Below are 21,028 nucleotides of genomic sequence, written 5' to 3'. Positions count from 1 at the left end.
CCATGCTAGATGGAGAAGCCCCTGCTTCTCAGGGAACTCATGACAGAAGGAGATCTGTCACAAAACCAAATGTTATGTTTTTCTTTTCCTCCTTCTGGGTTTTTCTGAGGACTGTATTTGCCCATTTTCCCGTCACCATCATCCCTCCACCGGAAAACTGTTAACATGTTGGAGTCTGCACAATTTTAAAAGAGTACATGACATTTTCACGGTATGACGTTCATCCGGGGCTAACCCGGGATTTATTTGTCCTGAAGCTTTCTAAAATCTTTGTTAGGCAATTAAAAGATTTCAAAGTGAAAACTCAAAATTTTGCTATTTAACCAGAAGATTTTAAAATAAAAACCCTTTATGATGTTGGGTTCTCCCTAAACTTTAAATTCCCAAATCAGCCATCTGATATTAATACAACAGGAAGACTCCTTGATGCATTAAAAATGTCTTTTAACTATTATTTGGAATTTTAATTACTTCTCAAAGATGTTAGTGCTTTATCATATTCATTTTTTAAAAATACCGTGGTTTTTAACATGGAGGTATAGCTAACACCCAATATTACAGTAGCTTTGGGGGTACAATGAGGTGATTGGTTTATACATTAGGCTATGGTCACCACCATGGTAGATACGTCCAATCAGTCCACGTCGCCATTACAACACCACTGGCTCTAGTCCCCACGCTGCGCCTCTCATCCCCGTGACTCATTCATAACTGGAGGCCTGTATTTCCTATTCCCCTTCACCCGTTTTGCCCCTCCCGCCACCCCCCTTCCTTCTGGCAACCCTCAGTTTGTTCTCTGTATTTATGGGTCTGTTTCTTTATCAGTTCGTTTTCTAGATTCCACATTCGGTACCTGTCTTTCTCTGGCTTATTTCACTTAGCATCATACCCACCAGGTCATCCTTGCTGCAGTTTTGAGCCACCGTCTCTCACCTGGAACACTGCAAGCCCCCTCCCTCCCTCCTCGCTGCTTTCCCAGCATCCCGTCTTACATCTATTTTCCCGTGTGGTCTGAGAGATTGAAAATAAATACGTAAGTCTACTCATGTCAGTTTCCGCTTGCCCGGAGGACAAAATCTCAACTTCTCACTGTAGTTGGAAATGGCCAGCTATCTCCTCACCGGGCCCACCTTCTCCAGACCACCTGAACCGCCACCATCCTGAACTTACTGACGTTCCCGGACTACGCCATGCTCTGGACTTTCTGCCTCTTCCTGCACAGGCCACTTTCTCTGTCTGAAGTACTCTCTACCTGCTTCTGTTACTCAGGGACTCCTCCGTCTTCTAGCCCTGCTTCCGTGTCACTACATCCTCCGTAAACTCCTCCTTGGTTGAATGTCCTGGCTCTATGCTTCCGCAGCACCCCCCCTCCCCTTTTATAACTCCTCCCGCTCAGTGGTTAACTATTTATGGCCTGAGCCTCCCCCACTGAACTGTAAGCTCACGCGGACAGAAAGACAGACACTCTGTGCATCTCTTTCACAGCTGGATCTCCACGGCTGGTGCAGTGTCTGCGTTAGAGGGGGTGCTGCTCTCTCCTGCCTACAGTACTTCTTCGTTTTAATTTACTACTTCTTTCTTTCCTAAAAGCACGCATGAAGAATAACTGGAAAATAGAAAAAGCTTCAGGTCCAACTATCTATATATATAACTGTTAATGAGTTATTGTATTTCTGTATTCCTGTTCTCTATGCATAGATTATTTAATTGCTGTAATCATGTTAAAACCTACAAGTGTGTATCCTGCTTTCTTTTATGCCTGGCATGGTATAAATACCATTAGTAATCATTTTCAATCACTATAACCAACTGAATGTACTACACCTTACTTGACTCCCCCCATATGAGTTCGCCTTTGCCTCTTGGCTTTTCACTATTAAAAATGCAGCAAGCCATCTTACTGTATATAAATCTTTCTTTCATGTTTAGCTTTCACTTTATGGGCTAAATTTCCAGATGTGAAATCAACTCAAAAGCCATGGACTTTACTGAAGTTCCAACAGATTTCTAGGTCGGCTTCTGAAGTGATCATACCAGTAAGTTACTTTCTGGACCTAGAGATTGCGCATATGCAGAGGACATACTGAGGGAAATTCACTTCTTTCTCTGGAGGTGCCAAGAAATTGACTGTCTTGTCTCCCAAAAGGCCCACAGGAGAGGGAGAAAGACCAAGGGTAAGAGTTCGAGATTTAGAACCTGGTTCCTTGAAGCCTTTGGAAGGCAAAAGAAACCATACATGTGTTTGAAGATGGGCTTGTTCAAATACATAATCCCTCAGACTGTAAAACTATATATAGATCCTTATATCCGTGAAAGTTATTTGCGATTGCCCATGAATCCAAAGTCCCCTGTGCAGGCCACTAGCCCTTAAGAATGTGAGACACGGGGCGCCTGGGTGGCGCAGTCGGTTGAGCGTCCGACTTCAGCCAGGTCACGATCTCGCGGTCCGTGAGTTCGAGCCCCGCGTCAGGCTCTGGGCTGATGGCTCGGAGCCTGGAGCCTGTTTCCGATTCTGTGTCTCCCTCTCTCTCTGCCCCTCCCCCGTTCATGCTCTGTCTCTCTCTGTCCCAAAAATAAATATAAAATCGTTGAAAAAAAAAAAAAAAAAGAATGTGAGACAAACCGCCAACAACCAGCAGAACCTTTACCCGTTAGCACTGGAGTGTGCTGACGCTGTAAGCCCTTCCGTGCTCGCGCCTCGTATTCAAGCTTTGCAACTATGTTTGTCTTTCTGTCTGTTGTTTTTTTAACCATTCAGCAAAATGAATGAATTTCCCTAGATCTGAAGGAATTTCCATATTTGAGGCTTATTCTAAGGGGAGAAGTATTGTATGATTTACAAATATTACAAGTTGAACATGCATTTTCATGCTGTCCTATGGTGACAAACCCAGTCTTACAGGCAAGACTGATATAAACTTGCTGGTTAACGAAAGAATGAAATCAGACACCCTTGTCTTCAGATTACTTCGCAGACATTAAATGGGGGAGATCACGAGGAAGAAAAAAATCCCGTAATGTTTCCAGAGTTCCCCCTCCTTCTCACTTAACATTTGTACCTTCAAAAGGGACAAGCTGTCAGGATGTTCACGTCACCTAACACTGCATGTTCATGTTACGAAGAAAGGCCAAAGTGAACATTTTTATTTCTAGAAGAAGTGACACCAGAGAGCAGGGAAAGCTGCCTCTTACACGAGAAATGCCCATCTCAGTCCCATACCAAGGATGCGTAGAGCTGCAAAGATTTTAAAGGCCTTACAGCATGGCGGGCAAACTTTGTGCAGAGCGCCCGATAAGCAAGTATTCCAAGCTTTCTGGACCATGTAGTTTCTGTCACAACTACTCAACTGCCGCTGGGGCTTGAAAGCAACCACAGACAATACAGAAATGGATGAGCATGGCTGTGTTCCAATGAAACTGTATTTACAGGCACTGGAATTTGAAACTCATATAATTTCATGTGTCATGAAATACTACTCTCTTGATTTTTTTTCAGTCATTTAAAAATATCAGAACCATTCTTAGCTGGTGGGCCATATAAACACAGGCGGTGGGCCAGATTTGATCTATGGTCTAGAGTTTGCCAACCTCTGACTTATAATAGCAGGTGGTCTAGGGGCGCCTGGGTGGCTCAGTCGATTAAGCCTCTGACTTTGGCTCAGGTCATGATCTCACAGTTCGTGAGTTCGAGCCCCATGTTGGGCTCTGTGCTGACAGCTCGGAGCCTGGAGCCTGCTTCACATTCTGTGTGTCTCTCTCTGCTCCTCCGCCACTTGTGCTCTCTCTTTCAAAAATAAATAAATAAACATTAAAAAATAATAATAATATCAGGTGGTCTACCCAGCAATCTCTGCCTGTCTTTGAAAGTCAGAACAAGAATGAAATCAGTAGGAGAAAGGGTCAGCACAGCATTGTCTCTGCAATTTCTTATAGGAAGATGGTCAAAGGTGCAGGTAAAAATCTTGAATTCAGAGCATTTCGATCGGAGCTCCTGTAAAAGCTTCTAGAAGGGACATTCAGCTAAGTATATTAAAGTTCTACAGAAGAGAAGCCGTGACACCATATTTGCTTTGCTCCGTGCTGCCCTCCTATTTTGTAGACACCTTTATCAAGCACACATCATGCTGGCTTGTGGTTCTTTACTTAAGCTTGTGTTACCTCCTTGCTTATAAATTCTTCCAGGGTAGCAACCATTTCTTATTTAGCTTTAAATAAGCGCAGACTATAAGGTCGGTCATCAAGTTGACACACAATAAATGTTATTTGAATGTACTGGTAACATAAAAACCATGGGAGACCATAAAGTATAAAGAACCTCATAATACTGTACCCAATGATAAAAATTTGCTGGCTAATAAGACTAGACATTTTCTAAAAGATTTTGTTCAATTCTTAACAAATATCTATTACATACTAAAAATTAATCCAGGTGTTTTCACATGTATCCCTTAAACCCTTATGACCACTCTGAGAGAGATGTGTTACCTTCCATATTTGTAGATGAGGAAAGCAACACTAAGCAAGTTAAGTGATAAAGCCAGGATTGGAACTCATATCTTCAGATGCCATGGCTCCAGCTTTCCCCATTATAATACAAATCACCTAGAGAAATGCAAAATTAGCCACCCCCCCTCCCCCGCCCCAGATACCGACTGAACATAAGAGGAAGGCAGAAAAAGGTACTGTGACTTTATAATGTTGCAAAACTTGATGGGATAGAGGAGTAGAGTCTTTTGAGAATTTTTTTCAAAATAAAAACCTTTCTAAGAACAATAAGAAGAAAGGACAGAAAAGTACCCAGGAGGGTATGGAGCACAGAGGTCAAGGAGAATATCTACTTTCTTTTGTAATCACTGAGTCAGAAGCAGAAAAGATGCTTCTGCCAGACCTAGCTCAGCAAAAGCCCAGACAAAACGAAGTTATTTGGAAAATCTCAGGATAACTGCAGTCACAGGTACTGACAAAGCCAAGTAAGAAGCATCATTAAGAAAGTCACAGAACTCTGGGGCGCCTGGGTGGCGCAGTCGGTTAAGCGTCCGACTTCAGCCAGGTCACGATCTCGCGGTCCCCGAGTTCGAGCCCCGCGTCAGGCTCTGGGCTGATGGCTCAGAGCCTGGAGCCTGTTTCCGATTCTGTGTCTCCCTCTCTCTCTGCCCCTCCCCCGTTCATGCTCTGTCTCTCTGTCCCAAAAATAAATAAACGTTGAAAAAAAAAAAAGAAAGTCACAGAACTTTGTTGCTGGCCAAATGAGCTGTTGCCAATCTACTAAACTTAAAATCTAGGGAGGAAAGATGCGGTCAGTGCTGCCACATTTTGCTTACATGAACAAGCAGGATACTTAAAATTTCCTACTTGAAAAGCGATTTCATATATTGGTTTATTTAGCAAACAGCTACCAGATACTTTATTGTACGCAGGGAACCATGACTAGATTTGGGAAGAAAAGACAAGTAATGCGGTTTCCATTTCAAGAATGTTGCATCCAATGGCAAGACAAAGACTTGTTAAGAGTTAAGTGTAAGTTGAGGCAGATTGAAATAGGTGCCTTGGGGCGCCTGCGTGGCGCAGTTGGTTAAGCGTCCGACTTCAGCTCAGGTCACGATCTCGTGGTCCGTGAGTTCGAGCCCCGCGTCGGGCTCTGGCCTGATGGCTCGGAGCCTGGAGCCTGTTTCCGATTCTGTGTCTCCCTCTCTCTCTGCCCCTCCCCCGTTCATGCTCTGTCTCTCTCTGTCCCCAAAAAAATAAATAAACGTTGAAAAAAAAAAAAAAAGAAATAGGTGCCTTAACCAAGGAACAGTCTCATGTGGCCTCGGAAGCAGGAACAATGAACCCTGGAGAGTTTAGTGGACAGTTTCAAAAGTTACAGGCAGAGAACCTCTTCAACTGCCTACTTGAAAAATAACATGTGTGGTTCTGCGAGGCACATCCCTCTGAAAAACGGTCACACCTCTTGCTCATCTACTTCTGATTTCTCAGTCTTCCAAAGTCCTTGAAAGAAGCAGGGTCTGTAGTTGACAAACCAAGAAGCAAGACGAAGCAGAGTTGAAATGACATGATCTTTTAGAGAAACATTCGCCTTGCACAAATCCTCAGTCGATCAAGACAAAGCTGCTGGTACTAAGTTTTGAAATTAAATACAATCCAGAAAACAGTGTGGCCAAAGGTGTGTTGTATAATTTGGGAAGGTTTTCCTTTGGTTTTGTTTCTTCTCCTTTCCTTTGCGGAACACAAATGCTCTATGTGAATTTTTTGCCACTATGGATTTCACTAGTCCAGAAAGCTGAACGATTTTCTTGGCGAAACTAAAATGTTGGGGATTCCTCCTGAGCTTAATGTTCTGCTGCTTCCCCTAGACTGGCAAAAAGTAAGAGGAAGAGATACGAGTTCCTTAGAGTTCGGCCGCCTGAGGCTCCATTTGTATAAAAAATTAAAAACATTTCAGAGTAAATTCAATTAGTGAATGTGTATTGCCTGAATAGACTATCCTTCTAAATTTAATATAGCGAACATGACAATTTTATGAGCTAACCAAGTTAGAGATAATATATTTTTATGTTCCTTAAACTAGCAAAGAGACTTCAGAATCATAAAGAACACTAACAAGGTACTGCATATACTTAAACTTTCTTTAAAAAATGTTTTTTAAATGGGAGAAGAGCAAGGCATTTTTTTTTTCATGACTTCATGGTTCTTAAAAATGTCTTCATTTTTCACCAGCATTACTGATGAATGGCACTACTGATACAGGACTTCATTGTGTGTGTGTGTGTGTGTGTGTGTGTGTGAGTGACAGAGAGGGGGAGGGAGGGAAGGACTGAAGGAGGGAGGGACTGAAATCATAGAAATCACAGAACAGACCTACTGAGATTGGAAAAATAGAGCTGAAGGATGAAAAAACAGAATTTCAAATAGCCTCCTGGACTGTTTACTTTAGATTCCAAGAGATTGCAAGTGAGTCTTCGTTCACAGGCGCAAAGATTAAGGTCTAGAAAGGCAAGATGCTGTGTGTCACGTGAAAAATGAGGGTGCTGTCATATGTCTTCTACTTCACCTTGGCTTCTGAGGAGAAACATGGCAGTGTACAGCCAGTGCACTTGGGAGGCTGGTTCTTAAACGGAATGGTTTATTTGACTTCAAGGATCCTTCCTGCTGTACCAGTATTCTGTCTAGTCCATGAATGATAGATACAGTGTGACAACTTTAGAGACACTCCTTGAGGTCTATGGGTTTTTGCAGGCAGAATTCCGAAGTCCAGGTTTGGACGTCCAGTCCTAATGAACAAAGTCCTTTGGCTGCAAACACATCCTACAGTCTCTTAGTTTCTTCCATAGATTCTCCCCACCACACAAAAATCACCTAAAGCTATCAGTGGAAGAATATGATGAGCAATGCACTCAACACACAGTCTTACTGGGGAAGAAAAAGTAAACCTTAATTTAGAGCCAATTGCTAAAGTCTACTGCACGCTTTACTTTTGGCGGTTAGCACAATAATCTGGATCTCCAGCATCTTGTAGATCTATCTGTTCCCAGGATCAAGTTTATAAAGGTGTAAAAGCCTGTAGGACATTAACATTTACTGAGGATCTATTATATGTGTCAGGTCTTGGGAAACTTGAATCTTTCAGGTAGGAAGAATTTTGATTTAATTTTTGTGTTGGGAGTGACATAAGGGTCAACGATCATAATTTACTCACCATAAAACTCATCTGTTTTAAATAGATTAGGGAGTTTTAGTAAATTCATGCGTTTATGCAACCCCCACCACAATCTGGCTTAAGAATTCTATCTCCCTGAGAAGTTCCCTCATCACTTCTGCAACCATCTCCCAACCTCCAGCCCCAAGCAACCTCTGATCTGCTTTGTCTCCATAGTTTGCCTTTTCTAGAAATTTCATATAAATGGAATCATAGAACATGTGATCTTTCATGTCTGGATCCTGTCCACTTAACATGACGTTATTGAGATTCATCCATGTTGTTCTGTGTCTCAGTAGATTCATTTCTTTTTATAGACAAGTAGTATCCCGTTGTATGGATATGGCACATTTGTTTATCCATCTACTTTATGTGGAAGTAGATTTGCTGGATCAGATGGTTAAGTGTCTGTTAAACTTTTAATATATTTTTTATTTTTATGATTTTTTAATGTTTATTTATTTTTGAGAGAGAGAGAGAGAGAGAGAGACAGAGCGTGGGCAGGGAAGGGGCAGAGAAAGAGGAGACACAGAATCCGAAGCAGGCTCTAGGCTCTGAGCTGTCAGCACGGAGCCCATTGCGGGGCTCGAACTCACAAGCTGTGAGATCCTGACCAGAGCTGAAGTCGGATGCCCAACCGACTGTGCCACCCAGACGCCCAGTGTCTGTTTAACTTTTAAACAAATTGCCAAAGTGCTCCAAAGTGAATATGCCATTTAACATTCCAACCAGTGCTATATGAGATTTCTGGTTTCTCCACGACTTTGCCAACACTTTGGCACTATCGGTCTTTTTTTTTTTTTTAAGTCTGTTTATTTTGAGAGAGAGAGCGAGAGTTGGGGGAGGGGGCAGAGAGAGAGAGAGAGAGAGAGAGAGAGAGAGAGAATCCCAAGCAGGCTCTGAGCTATCAGCATAGAGCCTGATGTGGGGCTCGATCTCACAAACCCTGAGATCATGACCCGACTGGAAATCAAGAGCTGGATGCTTAACCAACTGAGCCACCCAGGCATCCCTGGCACTATCAGTCTTAATTTTGGCCATTCTCATGGTAGGTAGTGGTATCTTACTGTTGTTCTCATCTGCATTTCCCTAATGAGGAATCTTACTCAGTGTCTTTTCATGGGATCATTTGCCATTTGTATAGCCTCACAGGTTAAGTGTCTACTCAAATTTTTTTCTAATTCTTAATTGAATTATTACCTTCTTACTATTGAGTTATAAAAGTTCTTTGTGTATTTTGGTTGAAATCCTTTGCCAGAAAGTGACTTTGCAATTTGCTTCCAATCTGTTTCTTGCCTTTTTGTTTTCTTAATAGTGTCTCTGAAGAGCAAAAATTTACGTTTGATGACGTCTAATTTACCGATTTTTTTTTCTTTTAATGTCCATAGCTTTTGTATAATATCTAAGAAAATTTCCCCTAACCCAAGGGAGATTTTCTACTTTTTTCTCCCAGAAGTTTTATAGTTTCAGTTCATACATGGAAGTCTATGATCCATTTTGATTTAATTTTTGTGTTGGGAGTGACATAAGGGTCAACGATCATTGTTTTGTATGTGGAAATCCAACTATTCAGGCACTGTTTGTTGAAGAACCATCTTTTCCTTATTACTTCGGTACCTTTGATAAAAACCAACTGACCACATAGATGAGGATTTATTTCTGGACTTCTGGTATCACTGATGCTCCTGAGTATCGTAGGTTTAAGGTTAAGTTTTGAAATCAGGAAGGGCGAAGTCTTCCAATTTTGTTCTTTTTCCGCACTGTTCAGGCTATTCTAGGTCCTTTGCATTTACATTTTAGTATCAGTTTGTCAGTTTCTATCAAAGAAAAGAGATTTTGACAGAGATTACATTGAATCAGTAGATCGATTTGGGAAGAGTTGCCGATACAGAGTCCTCTAATCCAGGAATACGGTACATATTGCATTAACTTACTTCTTTTATTTCTCTCAACAGCGTTTTGTAATTTTCAGTGTGCAGCTTTCATAGTTCTTGTGTTGAATTTATTCTTAAACATATTCTTTCTGAGGTTATTGTAAACAAAATTGATCTTTTTAAAATTTCATTTTCAGATTTCCATTACTAGTATGTAGACGTGGAATTGATTTTTAAATATTTACCTTATATCCTACAACTCTGCTAAACTAAGTTAATATTCTTAGCAGCTCTTTAAATAGATTACTTTGGATTTTCTACGTACAAAGATCACATTGTCTGTGAACAAGAGTGGTTTCATTTCTTCCTTTCCAATTCTTGAATTTCTTGTTCTTGCCTTATGGTCCTTGTCTTTTGTATTTGAATTATTAGCAAACTTCCCTTCAGTACGCTGTACATCGACACTCTTATACTCCTTCCGTAACTGCTGACGTCACCACAATGAATGACCACTTTTACCCAGTGTATGTCGCTGCCTACCAGTCGAAACTTCAGTTTCAGCAGCACTGCTATCCTGCTTTATAAAAGCATCGTGAAAATACAATATCACAGACCATTTCTAGGATGCAAGGTATAATTAGTGAGGTTAAAGTACATTTTAGTTCTTCGGGAACAGAAGTGCCTTTCTGGTGGGCACCACAGCTCAGCTCCTGAGAGGAGCACACTGGCTCTCCAGTGTGGGGAGAGCAGGACTGAACCTACACAACTTCTGGGAAAGAGGAAACGATTCCTATGTGGAAGTCGGAGAAGAGACACAGAACCGAAGTGACTGGCTGCAGTTGTACAGTAAATAGTGGAGACGAGATTCAAACTCACGTCTGTGTGGTTCCAAAGGCTCTAAATTGGGCCCCTCTTTTCCAGAGCAGCCCATTTCCCCGATGGGTACCCGGAAGCCCCAACCTTCCGCGTCTGCTCGGGAAGCCTCTGGTTCCACATCTGCATGGTTCTAACCTTCTCACCGGTGACTCACAGCAAGTGTGTAACCACCAGAGAAGAATTTGTCTTCCGGGTCTGCTCTCTCCCAAAATACCAGCCCAAAGGCCTGAATGCTATAATAAAAAGATCTGAGGTGGTGACATAAATAAGATCCATGTGCATAAATGTAGAGAGCTGGGTTTGAAATGGGTGAGTTTTCCTTTTGAGTTTGGGGGGCAGAAATGCCCAGGAAGTTTGAATAAGGAAGAATATGAAAAAGTTTTTCAGTGAGGGCCATTCAGGCTTTTCTTCTCTGCTTTCGTTTTTGGGCAGACACTTTACAGAATGAACGCATTCCAAAGCAGAAAAGTGACCATGAAACCGTTACATTGTGGATCGGGGACAGAGCTCAGACTTCTTTCTCAACACCCCACAGAGAAATTCTGACCCTCGGGTGCGGAGGATTCAGACTAACATCCTGACAACGTGGGCTTGTAAAGTCAGAGAAGAGGAGGACACAGATCACAGAAAAAGGAAACTCTCAAAAGCGACCTTCATTGCGCCTTAAGTAAACACTCCCTTGATCTGTTGGATGTGTTGGTTAATTAGAAAACATTCCAATAGGCTTTTTTTTCGTGAAACAAATACAAATCTTAAGTCCTCTGCACTCTGGGCAATACACAAAACCAGAAGCAATGCTCTCAGTTCCCAAATGTGCCAAATGAGCCCTCTGAAGCTGTCCTATAGGATTCTGCCTTCTGATCAGAAGACCTCTGAAGAGACGTTTTTCACAAACCCCTTATTTTAGGTCTTGTACGGATTTGTTCTTTATCAATCGTCCTCCCCAAATAAAACATGTATTTTACGGCCCTTAGAGCGTTCAGACACGAATAGGAATGCCTTGGAAAATCTCTGTAGTTAGCAAAATACTGGAAACAGCCTACATGGTTGAGGGACAAGGTGGCACGTCCACCAGGACAGGGGCCAGCAACCATAGCGCAGGCCGCCGCTTACTTCCAGAAATACAGTTTTACTGGAACCCGGCCATCACGCCCATTCACTTCTGTCTGGTCTGTTGCTGCTTTTTTGCTATAAGGGCAGAGTTGAGGAGTTGCCACTAAGACCATCTGGCTCGCGAAGCCTAAAATATTTACTATTGGTCCTTTACAGAAAAAGTTGGTCAGCTCCTGTGACGATACGTTTAAAATAATACGGAAAAATGATTCCTGTTAGGTCGTCAAGAAAAAAAAATGTGACGAGCACACGACATTTCATGTATGGTGTGGCCGGGAGGATGCGCAACAAAGGAAGGTGGGCGGCAAAGAGACAGAAAATGTTACGCCGTTGGATCTGGGTGGTAGCGTGAGGGGTGATTTTCCTTGTCCCCATCTGTGTGTTCCAATTCTCTAAAATGCCCCTGTATTTCTTTCATCATAGCCAAAACACCGAACCTCACCTTAAACATTATTTTGGCTCAAGTCACACTTGAGTGGTGGGTGTGACTAAACTCGGCTCTGTCTCCCCGCCAGGCGCCCTCCCCACCTCCCACGTATGCTGAGGGGCGGGGGCAGGAAGGGCAGGTACCTTATGCTCGTCCCGAAGGTGGCTGTCCAGCTCCTCCGTGTGCTTGGTCTCGTAGTAGCAGAGCTGGCATTTGTAAGGTTTCAGTTCATTGTGCTTTTCTATGTGTTGCTGGAGGCTCTCGTCACTGGAGCAGGTGAAGGTACACTTATCACAGCGGAAAACTACTCCCTGCAAGTATTTTGACAGTTTGGAACGGCACACCTCAATGGGGACGACGCGCTCTTCTGTGGAAACAAATTGAACGGAAAGGGGGACATTTTTACTGATGGGAAAGTAAGCACGTGCTCTTTCTTTGGAATATAGGAAAAAACGCACCCAGTTTTGCTGCTTCGCGTGGGTCCGTGTCTGTGAACTCACATGCGCGCTGTCCCTCCCTCAATTCCCCCAAACAGCACCTTCCTCTGGCACAAGTAGGTGGTGTTGTTTTTTTAATGTTTACTTATTTTTGAGAGAGAGAGAGAGAGAGAGAGAGAGAGCGCGCGCGCGCGCACACACACACACACACACACACACACACACACACACACACACACGAGCGAGTGGGGGAGGGGCTGAGAGAGAGGGAGACCCCGAGTCCAAAGCGGGCTCCAGGCTCTGAGCTGTTGGCACAGCCCGATGTGGGGCTTGAACCCGTAAACCGTGAGACCATGACCTGAGCTGAAGTCACACGTTCAACCGACTGACCCACCTAGGCGCCCCGTGTTGCCAAAAGCTCTCTGCGTACTTAGCACCCAGAATGATCTTTACAGAGAGGTGGGCAGGCTGGAAGGTGCTCACTAACTCCTGCATGGAGGTGGTCAAAGGAGGGGAGAAGAACAGAAGTGGCTGCCATTTTTACCAACATAAATGATTACTGACAGCAACCACGAGCACAACCCAGTTCCTTAGCAAGGGCTATTTAGGCTGGACCTACAGATGTCTCTAAGCAGGAAGAAGACAGATGGCCCCCGAGTACCTCTGTGCCGCCTCTGTGCACCTTCCAGGCAACTCTACTAGGCTGGAGTTACTCCTGTTTTTGCAAATTAGTAAAGCGAGGAACAGGGCTCTTGAGTAACTTTCCAGAGGTCGCAAATGTTGCCATTGGCCCAGCTGAGATCTGCATCCCTGCCTGTCCAACTGCAAATCCTTTATGTCCTACCATTTCCAAATTCCACTTCTGTTTCCCCTTCCAAGACGTTCTCAAGGAGACTGTTTTCCTTGTCCTGAAACCAAGGGGATCTCAAATCTAAAAACAAAGGACCTGTACATTTTCATTCACTAAAACTCCAGCTCTAACTACGGAAGAGCTCACAAATGAAATGGCTGCAGGCAACATGCAGGGGGAGGTGGGGGCGGCGTGGGAGATAGGGAGGATTTGTGCCTTTTCAGACAATCTGTAATCTGATTGTCACAAGGGAAAAAATAAAAGAGAGAGAGAGGATTTGGGTGCTTTTCCCATTAACATACCAAATGCTGTAGGGCTGGAAATGCGTGCGCTTGTTTATTTTGCACTCTCTCACCCTTGTGTTTAACTGCTCAAATTAAATTTCACACCAGTCTGCCCAGAGTATCGGTGCACGCGCCAGATATCCATAACTGGGATAAAATTAAAATCTGTGCTATTTATGCAGGGATCAAATATAGCGTGTGTTTTCATGCTGTGTCTGGATTTCAGAAGACTCTGAAAGTTTACAAATGGACGCACACAACATATACTTATATTATTTAGAAACAGCAATGTATTATTAAGTCAAGAAAGCGTGATTTCTTCTCAGCGTCACTGAGTAGCTGTGTGCCTCCAGAGCATCAGTGTTTTGTGCACTGATGCGATTCTCCCTGTGAGCCCTCCCTCCCTTTGTTGCTGGCCTGCATTGACCCCCGGGGAATTCTCCCCACCCAGGGCCATGCCTTAGTCTCCACCACCACATTCTCACTGCAGGGCGGTCATTGCCTTGGGAGTCCTTGAATACAGCGATTAATTGGGCAGCAAAAAGCTGGCCAGAGGGAGCGTGGAAGGTGATGTCTGCTGCTCACTCCCCAGAGCTCTAATGCATATGTTATTTTCCCTATACAAAGAGTCAGTCGCTTATTTAGAAATATAAATATTTTTAAACCAAACTAGAGCAGACAGCTAAGAAACACATGATTATAATGTAATCCACACATTTTCTTAGAATAGCAAATGTTGAACAGTCTTCTAACCATTCAGTTCCATGATTTGGTGTAATCGGGGGAAAAAAATGCTCAGGCATGAGCCAGCCAGAGCCTTAAGAAAGCCCATGCTATGGTGTTCTAGTCCTTGAGTCCAGGGTTTCTCGGTAGTAGCGCTACTGACATTTTGAGGCCAAATAAGTCTTTACTGTGGGGGCTGGACTATGCATTGTATAGAATAGTTATCAACATCCCTGGCCTCTACCTACCATATGCCAGCACGCCCCCACTTCCCCGGCAGTGACGATCAAAAATGCCTCCAGACAAACGCACCCTGAGGAGGCAAGATGGACTCCGGTCGAGCACCGCTGCTCTTATACAAAGTGTTGAGCATCACCTCCAGCTGCTCTGGGTTAAGACACGCATGGACAAAAACCATGAGGAAGCCGGTGCTCACGGCAAGAGATAGGGGTACAGGCTGAACCCCTGGGACCAGCTCCCACGCCTCAGGAGCTCATGGGAAGTGCGGATACAAACTTTTCTGGCACCTTCCTTGAGAATGCATCCCCCTGCTCTGCTCTTCCTGTATTTTGTCATTTCTACTACGTCCACCCTCCGCCTCTGGCTCTGGTTCCGTTGAGCTCAGTGGAGCTGGACAATGGCTGGTATAATGTTCAACGTAACGAAGCCTCAAACACCTTGGAGACAGCCACGCAGTCAGCCCCCAGGCTTCACCTCTGCCTGTAAATAATCGCTTCTTTCAGACCTGTTTTTTAATGGGTCTCCCTTTCCATTCCTCTACCACCTTGGTCAGTTTTCTTGGCCATTTCCAATTTCACTATGTGTGTCTAAGTGAATTTTACACAAAGTCGTGAGCACCCAAAATACTCTGGAGTTTAAATAATAACTCACGTAAATAACTGTGGCAATTTACCAAGAGCCCACTAGGTTTCAAGGACCGTCAGGCACTCTACCCTCACTGTTGCTTTTTCTCTTCGTAACACTCTGCCAAGACAGTTTTATTATCTTTAGTTTATTGATGTGGAAACTGAGGACTGGTCTGGTGAACTACTTCCTCAGAGTCACTCTTCTAGCTCAGAACCAAGTTGTGACCTGGAAACACAGGTCTCCTGCCTGACTTTGGCCAGTGCCCTCCTCCTGGAACATCCAATCTGCACGTGGTGTATTTATGAGGCTTTTCCCCCTAATCGTTTAAGAATACAAAAGCTACACGCATCTCTAAGGCAACCCTCTCTATCTGAATTTCTTTCAAATATCTACTGAATTAGATAATAGGAAACTTCCTGCTCACTTACCCTGAAACGTAAGACTTCCCAGTTCCAAACTAAGACATTCCCAACATCCCAAGTCTCTTATTTACATGGACTTTTACTAAGACATTAATTTTTTTTTTCACTTTCTAAAAACATGGCTAACATGACCAAGATAAAACACAAGACAGATGGACTTTGAAAGGCGGGCGAATCACCGGCCTTTTTCTGAATGAGGTTATTCATTATTGAGGCAAGTCAAGGACATAAAGTTAGAGACTGGAATGTTTCCAGGTATGGATGGAGCCCTGTCTTGGCTACAGAAGCTGAGTGCTAAGGGCTTTTTTTTTTCCCCCTATGGGGGCAGCGACAACTGTGGGCCTTTCTTGACTTTACACCTCTCAAAATTACCTTGAGTAAAAACACCAAGGCTTGAATCACACTCATTGTGACTCAGCTTCCAGAGCTGGCTGCAAAAATATTATGACTTCACCAGTTTGACTACAAGATAGATTCTGTCTCTCATCTTTTCCTACTCAAAAGTCGCTTGGGGCTGCAGCTGGACTTAAAACCCAAGAGGCTGGACCCCAGAGTATGCCACACGGAAGCCTGCGGGAACTAAGGTGCAAAAGAGCCTAGAAGTGTGTGCCATCAACTCCCATGGTGCTCAGTCGAAAAATCGGCAGATTTGCAACTACAAGGAGGGCGGAGGGTCATTTCTGTTCAAAACAGAGAGAAACCACATCACTGTGGAGTCCAGAATCACCAAGTAAAAATTCTTCCTGAAAGGCAGACCACAACACACATGGGTTTCCTCCCCACAACCTGCCAAGTGTAAAGGAAGCATGGAGAGACTTGGAAGTCATTCACTCCAACAAACCCGTATGCAAATGATCGTGCTAAAGGGCGGAGACCCACTTTGGGCCAAAACCAAAGCCCCACCCATTACTCTCAGCCAAACAAGAGATAAAAGCCCAGTACTAGAAAGCCATTAAAAACATAACAGGAGTTTCTAAAAAAAACAATCATTCCAAAACAGAACCCTAAACGGATACACATAAACATAAGGACAACGGTTCCTGGTAAGTTATTAAATGTGACATTAGCTGGGCTACCACTGTGAAGCTAGAGAAAGCTGGGAACTGCACCTCCAATTCCAACAGGCAAAGGTATTTGATGGGGATGGAACGTGTACTTTCACAAATAAAATGAAAGATTGGCAAACTCACTGTATTCTGTTTTTTCAAGAAAAACGACAGACATCAGATAAATTAGGGGAGATTAGTTCTGTTCCAAAAAGACACCCACCTGTAGGATTCAGTGTTAAATTCAGTGTTTGCCTCAGTACTGGGGTTACAGGCTGGGACACAGAAACTTTAAGCTAATACGCCAACTGGAGACCAGCCCCAGTGATTACACAGTTCCATAATTATAAATAAACTTCTCGGGGAAAACTGTGTTTCATCCCTATAATTCAGTCTGTACCCAATTTTCCGGGTGCACTTAGGTATGCAAGGTGCAGGCAGGCAAAGCTGTGCATAAAGCGTCGTGCTTCCCGTGGTGGGAAACTGAGAAACTCTGTGGAAATGTACCCATGAAACTATCTCTTCCCTTGTTCATTGTCTCTCTTCCCATTAAAGTTCAAGTTCCTTCGGTGCACAGACCTTGACTGACTCTTCATGGCAGTATCCCTAGAGCGTAAAAGAATGCTAGCAAATAGTCAATGTTCAATAAATATTTGTTGCCTTGAATGAAGACCCACCGAAAAGTCCTACCACCAACATTTTCCTTCAAACAAAAATCTCAGGGCTTACTTTTTCCCTTTCTAAACTGGTCCAATCATGGCCAATCTCACCAAATTAACCTCACCCAAGTTCCCCAAAGAAATGGGTCTACCAATGCTTTGTTTCAATCTTTGCTAAATTGGTACTCCCATCTGTCTACTGAGTGAAGTTTAAACTCCTACACTGGCATCCGAGCCCTACTTAATTTGGCCAGAACCCACATCAGCTTTGCCCCCTGTTCCCTTCAGCCCCTCTCAGAACACTCTTAATGCCACTCTGTCAACACATCTTGTTTCCACCTACCTGAGCAGTTGAAATTTTTCCTCCTCCTCCCCCATGTAGTAGGTCAAAGAGTGCCCCTCAGAAATGTGTGTGCACCTAGAACCTCAGAAAGTGACCTTAGCGGGATAGGTCTCTGCAGATGTAACTAGTCAGGAGGAGGTCATAGTGGATTGGGGTGGGCCCTGAGCTCAAGGAGTAGTGTTCTTGTAAGAAGAGGAAACACACTCAGGGAAGGTCAGGGGCAGACGGATGCAGAGAAAGGAATGATGCAGCTACAAGACAAGGATGTTGGGAGCCACTGGAAGCCAGGCAGAGCCAAGGAAGGATTCTTGTTTAGAACCTTCACTGGGAGCACAGCCCTGCTGTCTGTCAACTTGAGATCAGACTTCTGGGCCCCAGAGCAGAAAGAGAGTACACTGGTGTTTTAAGCCACCCAGGAAACCAACATACCCCACCTTCAGTCTTCTCTGCCTGCTGAAATGTCATCAGAGCTCAGTTTGAAAACCACCCTCCACCACGTTTCACTGCCCCGAACACAAACACGCCTGCCGCAGTGAATCTCCTAGATACCCATCCCTCGCTAGCACATGCTTCATTTCCTTGAGGAGGGCGGGTACCCGCCCTCCTCCACCTCATCTTGCCCACGAGCCCAGCACAGTGTGGCACGTAATGAATGCTTGCTGAATGCATGGATAAACAGTACGCTCTTTTTGGCCACAGCCAACATAAACCCATGATCGCTGCCCATTCAGATTTCCCATGAGTGAAATGGATTCTCCTCCCTTTCCTCCCTATTTAAATATATCATTATGTCTAGGCATAAAAAGCTAAGGAAACTCTATTCTTGCGAGCAGGATCTCAGTCCAGGGCCAGTTCAGAAGCTGTTTTTCTTGCCTTTCGTCCCAAGTATTTTAATTAACCAAGGCCTCAGAAAGCTCTCTTACTGCAGGCCCTAGAGGCCAAAGATGTTTACTCCTCTGCAGAGCCAGGAGGGCACAGGTGCAGAAGGAATCACATCTTGTTACTTTGAGATCGGCCGCACCCTGAAGTTGCAAGGCAGACGCCCAGCCCCGTCTCTTGACTTGTCAAGACCAGCGTCCCACTGAGATGCCACTCTGAGTTGAGACGGGACCCTGAAGTCAGGCCAGGACCCAGATGGCAGCCATGGCTGTCCTGAGGCACCTGCCGCCTGTGGTTCAGTGGTCCTCATCTCCGACCTCCAGCCCCACAGGGAACTCCATCCTCAGACCCAGCTGCCACCGCCACTAGAATGCTCAACGGGTGACACCGACCAACCTCCCAAGGATGAGACAGTGACCTGCTGGTTACAGGCATGGGCTGTGGGGCAGACAAGCCTGGGTTCAGAACCCAGGTGGGTCACTTATTAGTCATTTGGGTCTTGAGTCGCTCTCCGCCTCTCTGAACCTTTTCCCCTTGCTATCGGGGATAGCAGTAATGCCCACCACAGAGGGTTTTGTGAGAATTCCATCAAATAACATACCGAAATCACTCGGCGCGGCACTAGGTACTCGTGAGCACTCAGTAATAGTGACTGTTGTGGTTACTTGATGTCATTATCACTACCAATCCCCAGATACTCCTTTATTCCAGACTGGGCGCTTTCTGATCCTGAGAAGAACGGTATTTATATATGTAGATGGCTCTTTTGTTGTAAGTCACCTCTACAAATAAACGGAAGAGACTGTATGTAACCAGTGACGGGCAGAATGGTGGATGGGTCACGGGATCGGAGGATGGAGCTGGCTCACAGCTGCACGGTTACCACTTGAGGGACTCCGGCTCAACTGCCTGGCCCTCATGGTCCCTGAGGGACTTACCACTGTATTTGTGGTGGGGATGATACACCCTAGATCGTACGTGGTCCCCTTCAGGGGACCCCACTGGAGAAATTCCTTCCGGATTCAGTGTCGAGGATTCCTGGAAATCTCCCGAACCAAATTTCAAAGGTCTAACAGGCACTCTAAGTCCATTTGCTTCTCTGCCACGGGAGGCTGGAACCTCAGAGCCAAGTAAATCCACAGCCCACCGTTGACAGGTGCACAGCACCTCAGGGCATACGCTGGACACCAAGCTCTTGGGGAACCTCTTCCTACTTCCGGGGGACTTTCCAGTTGCTTCTTATTTTGCACTTCTGCCCCGATCTCCCCATTTGTTTTAATCCTACAGTGCTGCACAAACACCTTTATGATACCTTAAACTCTTTGTGAGGTGACCGCAAATAACTAGAGCAAATCAAAGAAAAAGCGGTTTGTTTCAGTTTCCTGTTTCACACATGTGGAGCGGGAACACAAGTGATAGCACTAGCCCTCACGATGCCGTTGGGTAGGAGTGACTTAGCGTCAAGTGGAGCGTTCGCAGTGTTAGCATTTACGCCCTCTGCCCCCTACCCGCTTTCTAGAATTCTCGGCTCAGGGAAGGAAAACCCTTGAGGTCGCTAGACAGTGAAGCTCTGACTCCGCCAGGCAGCAAGATGGGAACCCAGAGGGAATCAGCCACAGAAGTGAGGCCTCCCCATTTCTGTTTGCTCAACAGCAACACTACTCACGGCCTCTCCCCACACTGGGAGGGGGCACAGAGCCACCACGACACGTGGGCCGGGGGACCAGAAGTCAGGTGACCCAGGTGCAACACCGGGTGGGACCACTCTGGCCAAGAATTCCCGCCTAATGTTCCTATGCTGTTTCTCCCCGCTTGCAGGCGGATGTCCCGGCCGGCAGCGACCTCACGTCTCGTTAGGGTGGCCTTCCGCGGGGCGCGCAGCAGAGATGGGCGAAGTGTCACAAAATGCAGTGGCCCAAGCCCGCGGCTCTGGGGAAATGCGGGCAACTTTGAAAGTGCTCAGAAAACATGCAGCATTTCAGGGTGAGTGACATCTCAGCAGGATGCAGAAGACACTCACTGCTTTTGAGGCACCTGTGGCAAAGAGTAAAAAGCTTCTTGAAAGGTTAAAGGCGAAGGAAGGCAGACAAGAAAGAAGAGGAAGACGAGGAGGGAGGGAAGGAACGAAGGACAGATGGAAAGATCAGTGGATGATGGAAACAGCAAGAGATCAGTGGTATTCCGGTAATCTTTCTCCATCCACCTCTGGCTTGAATCTTTTTAGGACAAAGTAGTTTTTACATAAACGTATTTTGCCTTCCAATGCGGAGGAAGCCTGTTGTTTAACAGTGTTTTAATTGGCCAAGAGTAAACTCAACTGCAAGAAAAACCAAAGAGGACTTGAAAGAAATATCCCTGTTTATCAACAGGAACCAACATTTACGGAACACCCGGTATGCCTCCGCTAGGGAACACACTAGACCTTTTGCACGTTATTTCATAGGCTTGACTGTCCTCTCTTTTTATAGACGAGACAGCGGGTGAATACAAGAGGCTTTAAAACCAGAATTTAAATCTGAAGCCTATGGTATT

At 44.8% G+C, this 21,028-nt stretch overlaps 1 protein-coding gene across 8 annotated transcripts in view; it reads right to left on the bottom strand.

Annotated features, from left to right (window-relative positions):
- The window catches only part of ZNF462 (zinc finger protein 462), a 140,163-nt gene that overhangs the window by 11,265 nt on the left and 107,870 nt on the right, over positions 1 to 21,028 (bottom strand). For all 8 annotated transcript variants that reach the window (XR_005792610.1, XR_005792611.1, XM_040481896.1 and 5 more), the window contains one exon: positions 12,130 to 12,353. Coding sequence is in view for 6 of the 8 variants with exons in the window: in XM_040481896.1 (XP_040337830.1) it covers positions 12,130 to 12,353 (224 nt within the window). In the remaining 2 variants the exon portion in view is untranslated. The remainder of the gene's footprint in view (positions 1 to 12,129; positions 12,354 to 21,028) is intronic.

Source organism: Herpailurus yagouaroundi, unplaced genomic scaffold (assembly GCF_014898765.1).
Source record: "Herpailurus yagouaroundi ecotype Mexico unplaced genomic scaffold, PumYag 160, whole genome shotgun sequence".
NCBI classification, from domain to species: Eukaryota; Metazoa; Chordata; class Mammalia; order Carnivora; family Felidae; genus Herpailurus; species Herpailurus yagouaroundi.
The sequence above is the reverse complement of the archived record's forward strand: the minus strand, read 5'-3'. Positions and strand labels throughout refer to the sequence as shown.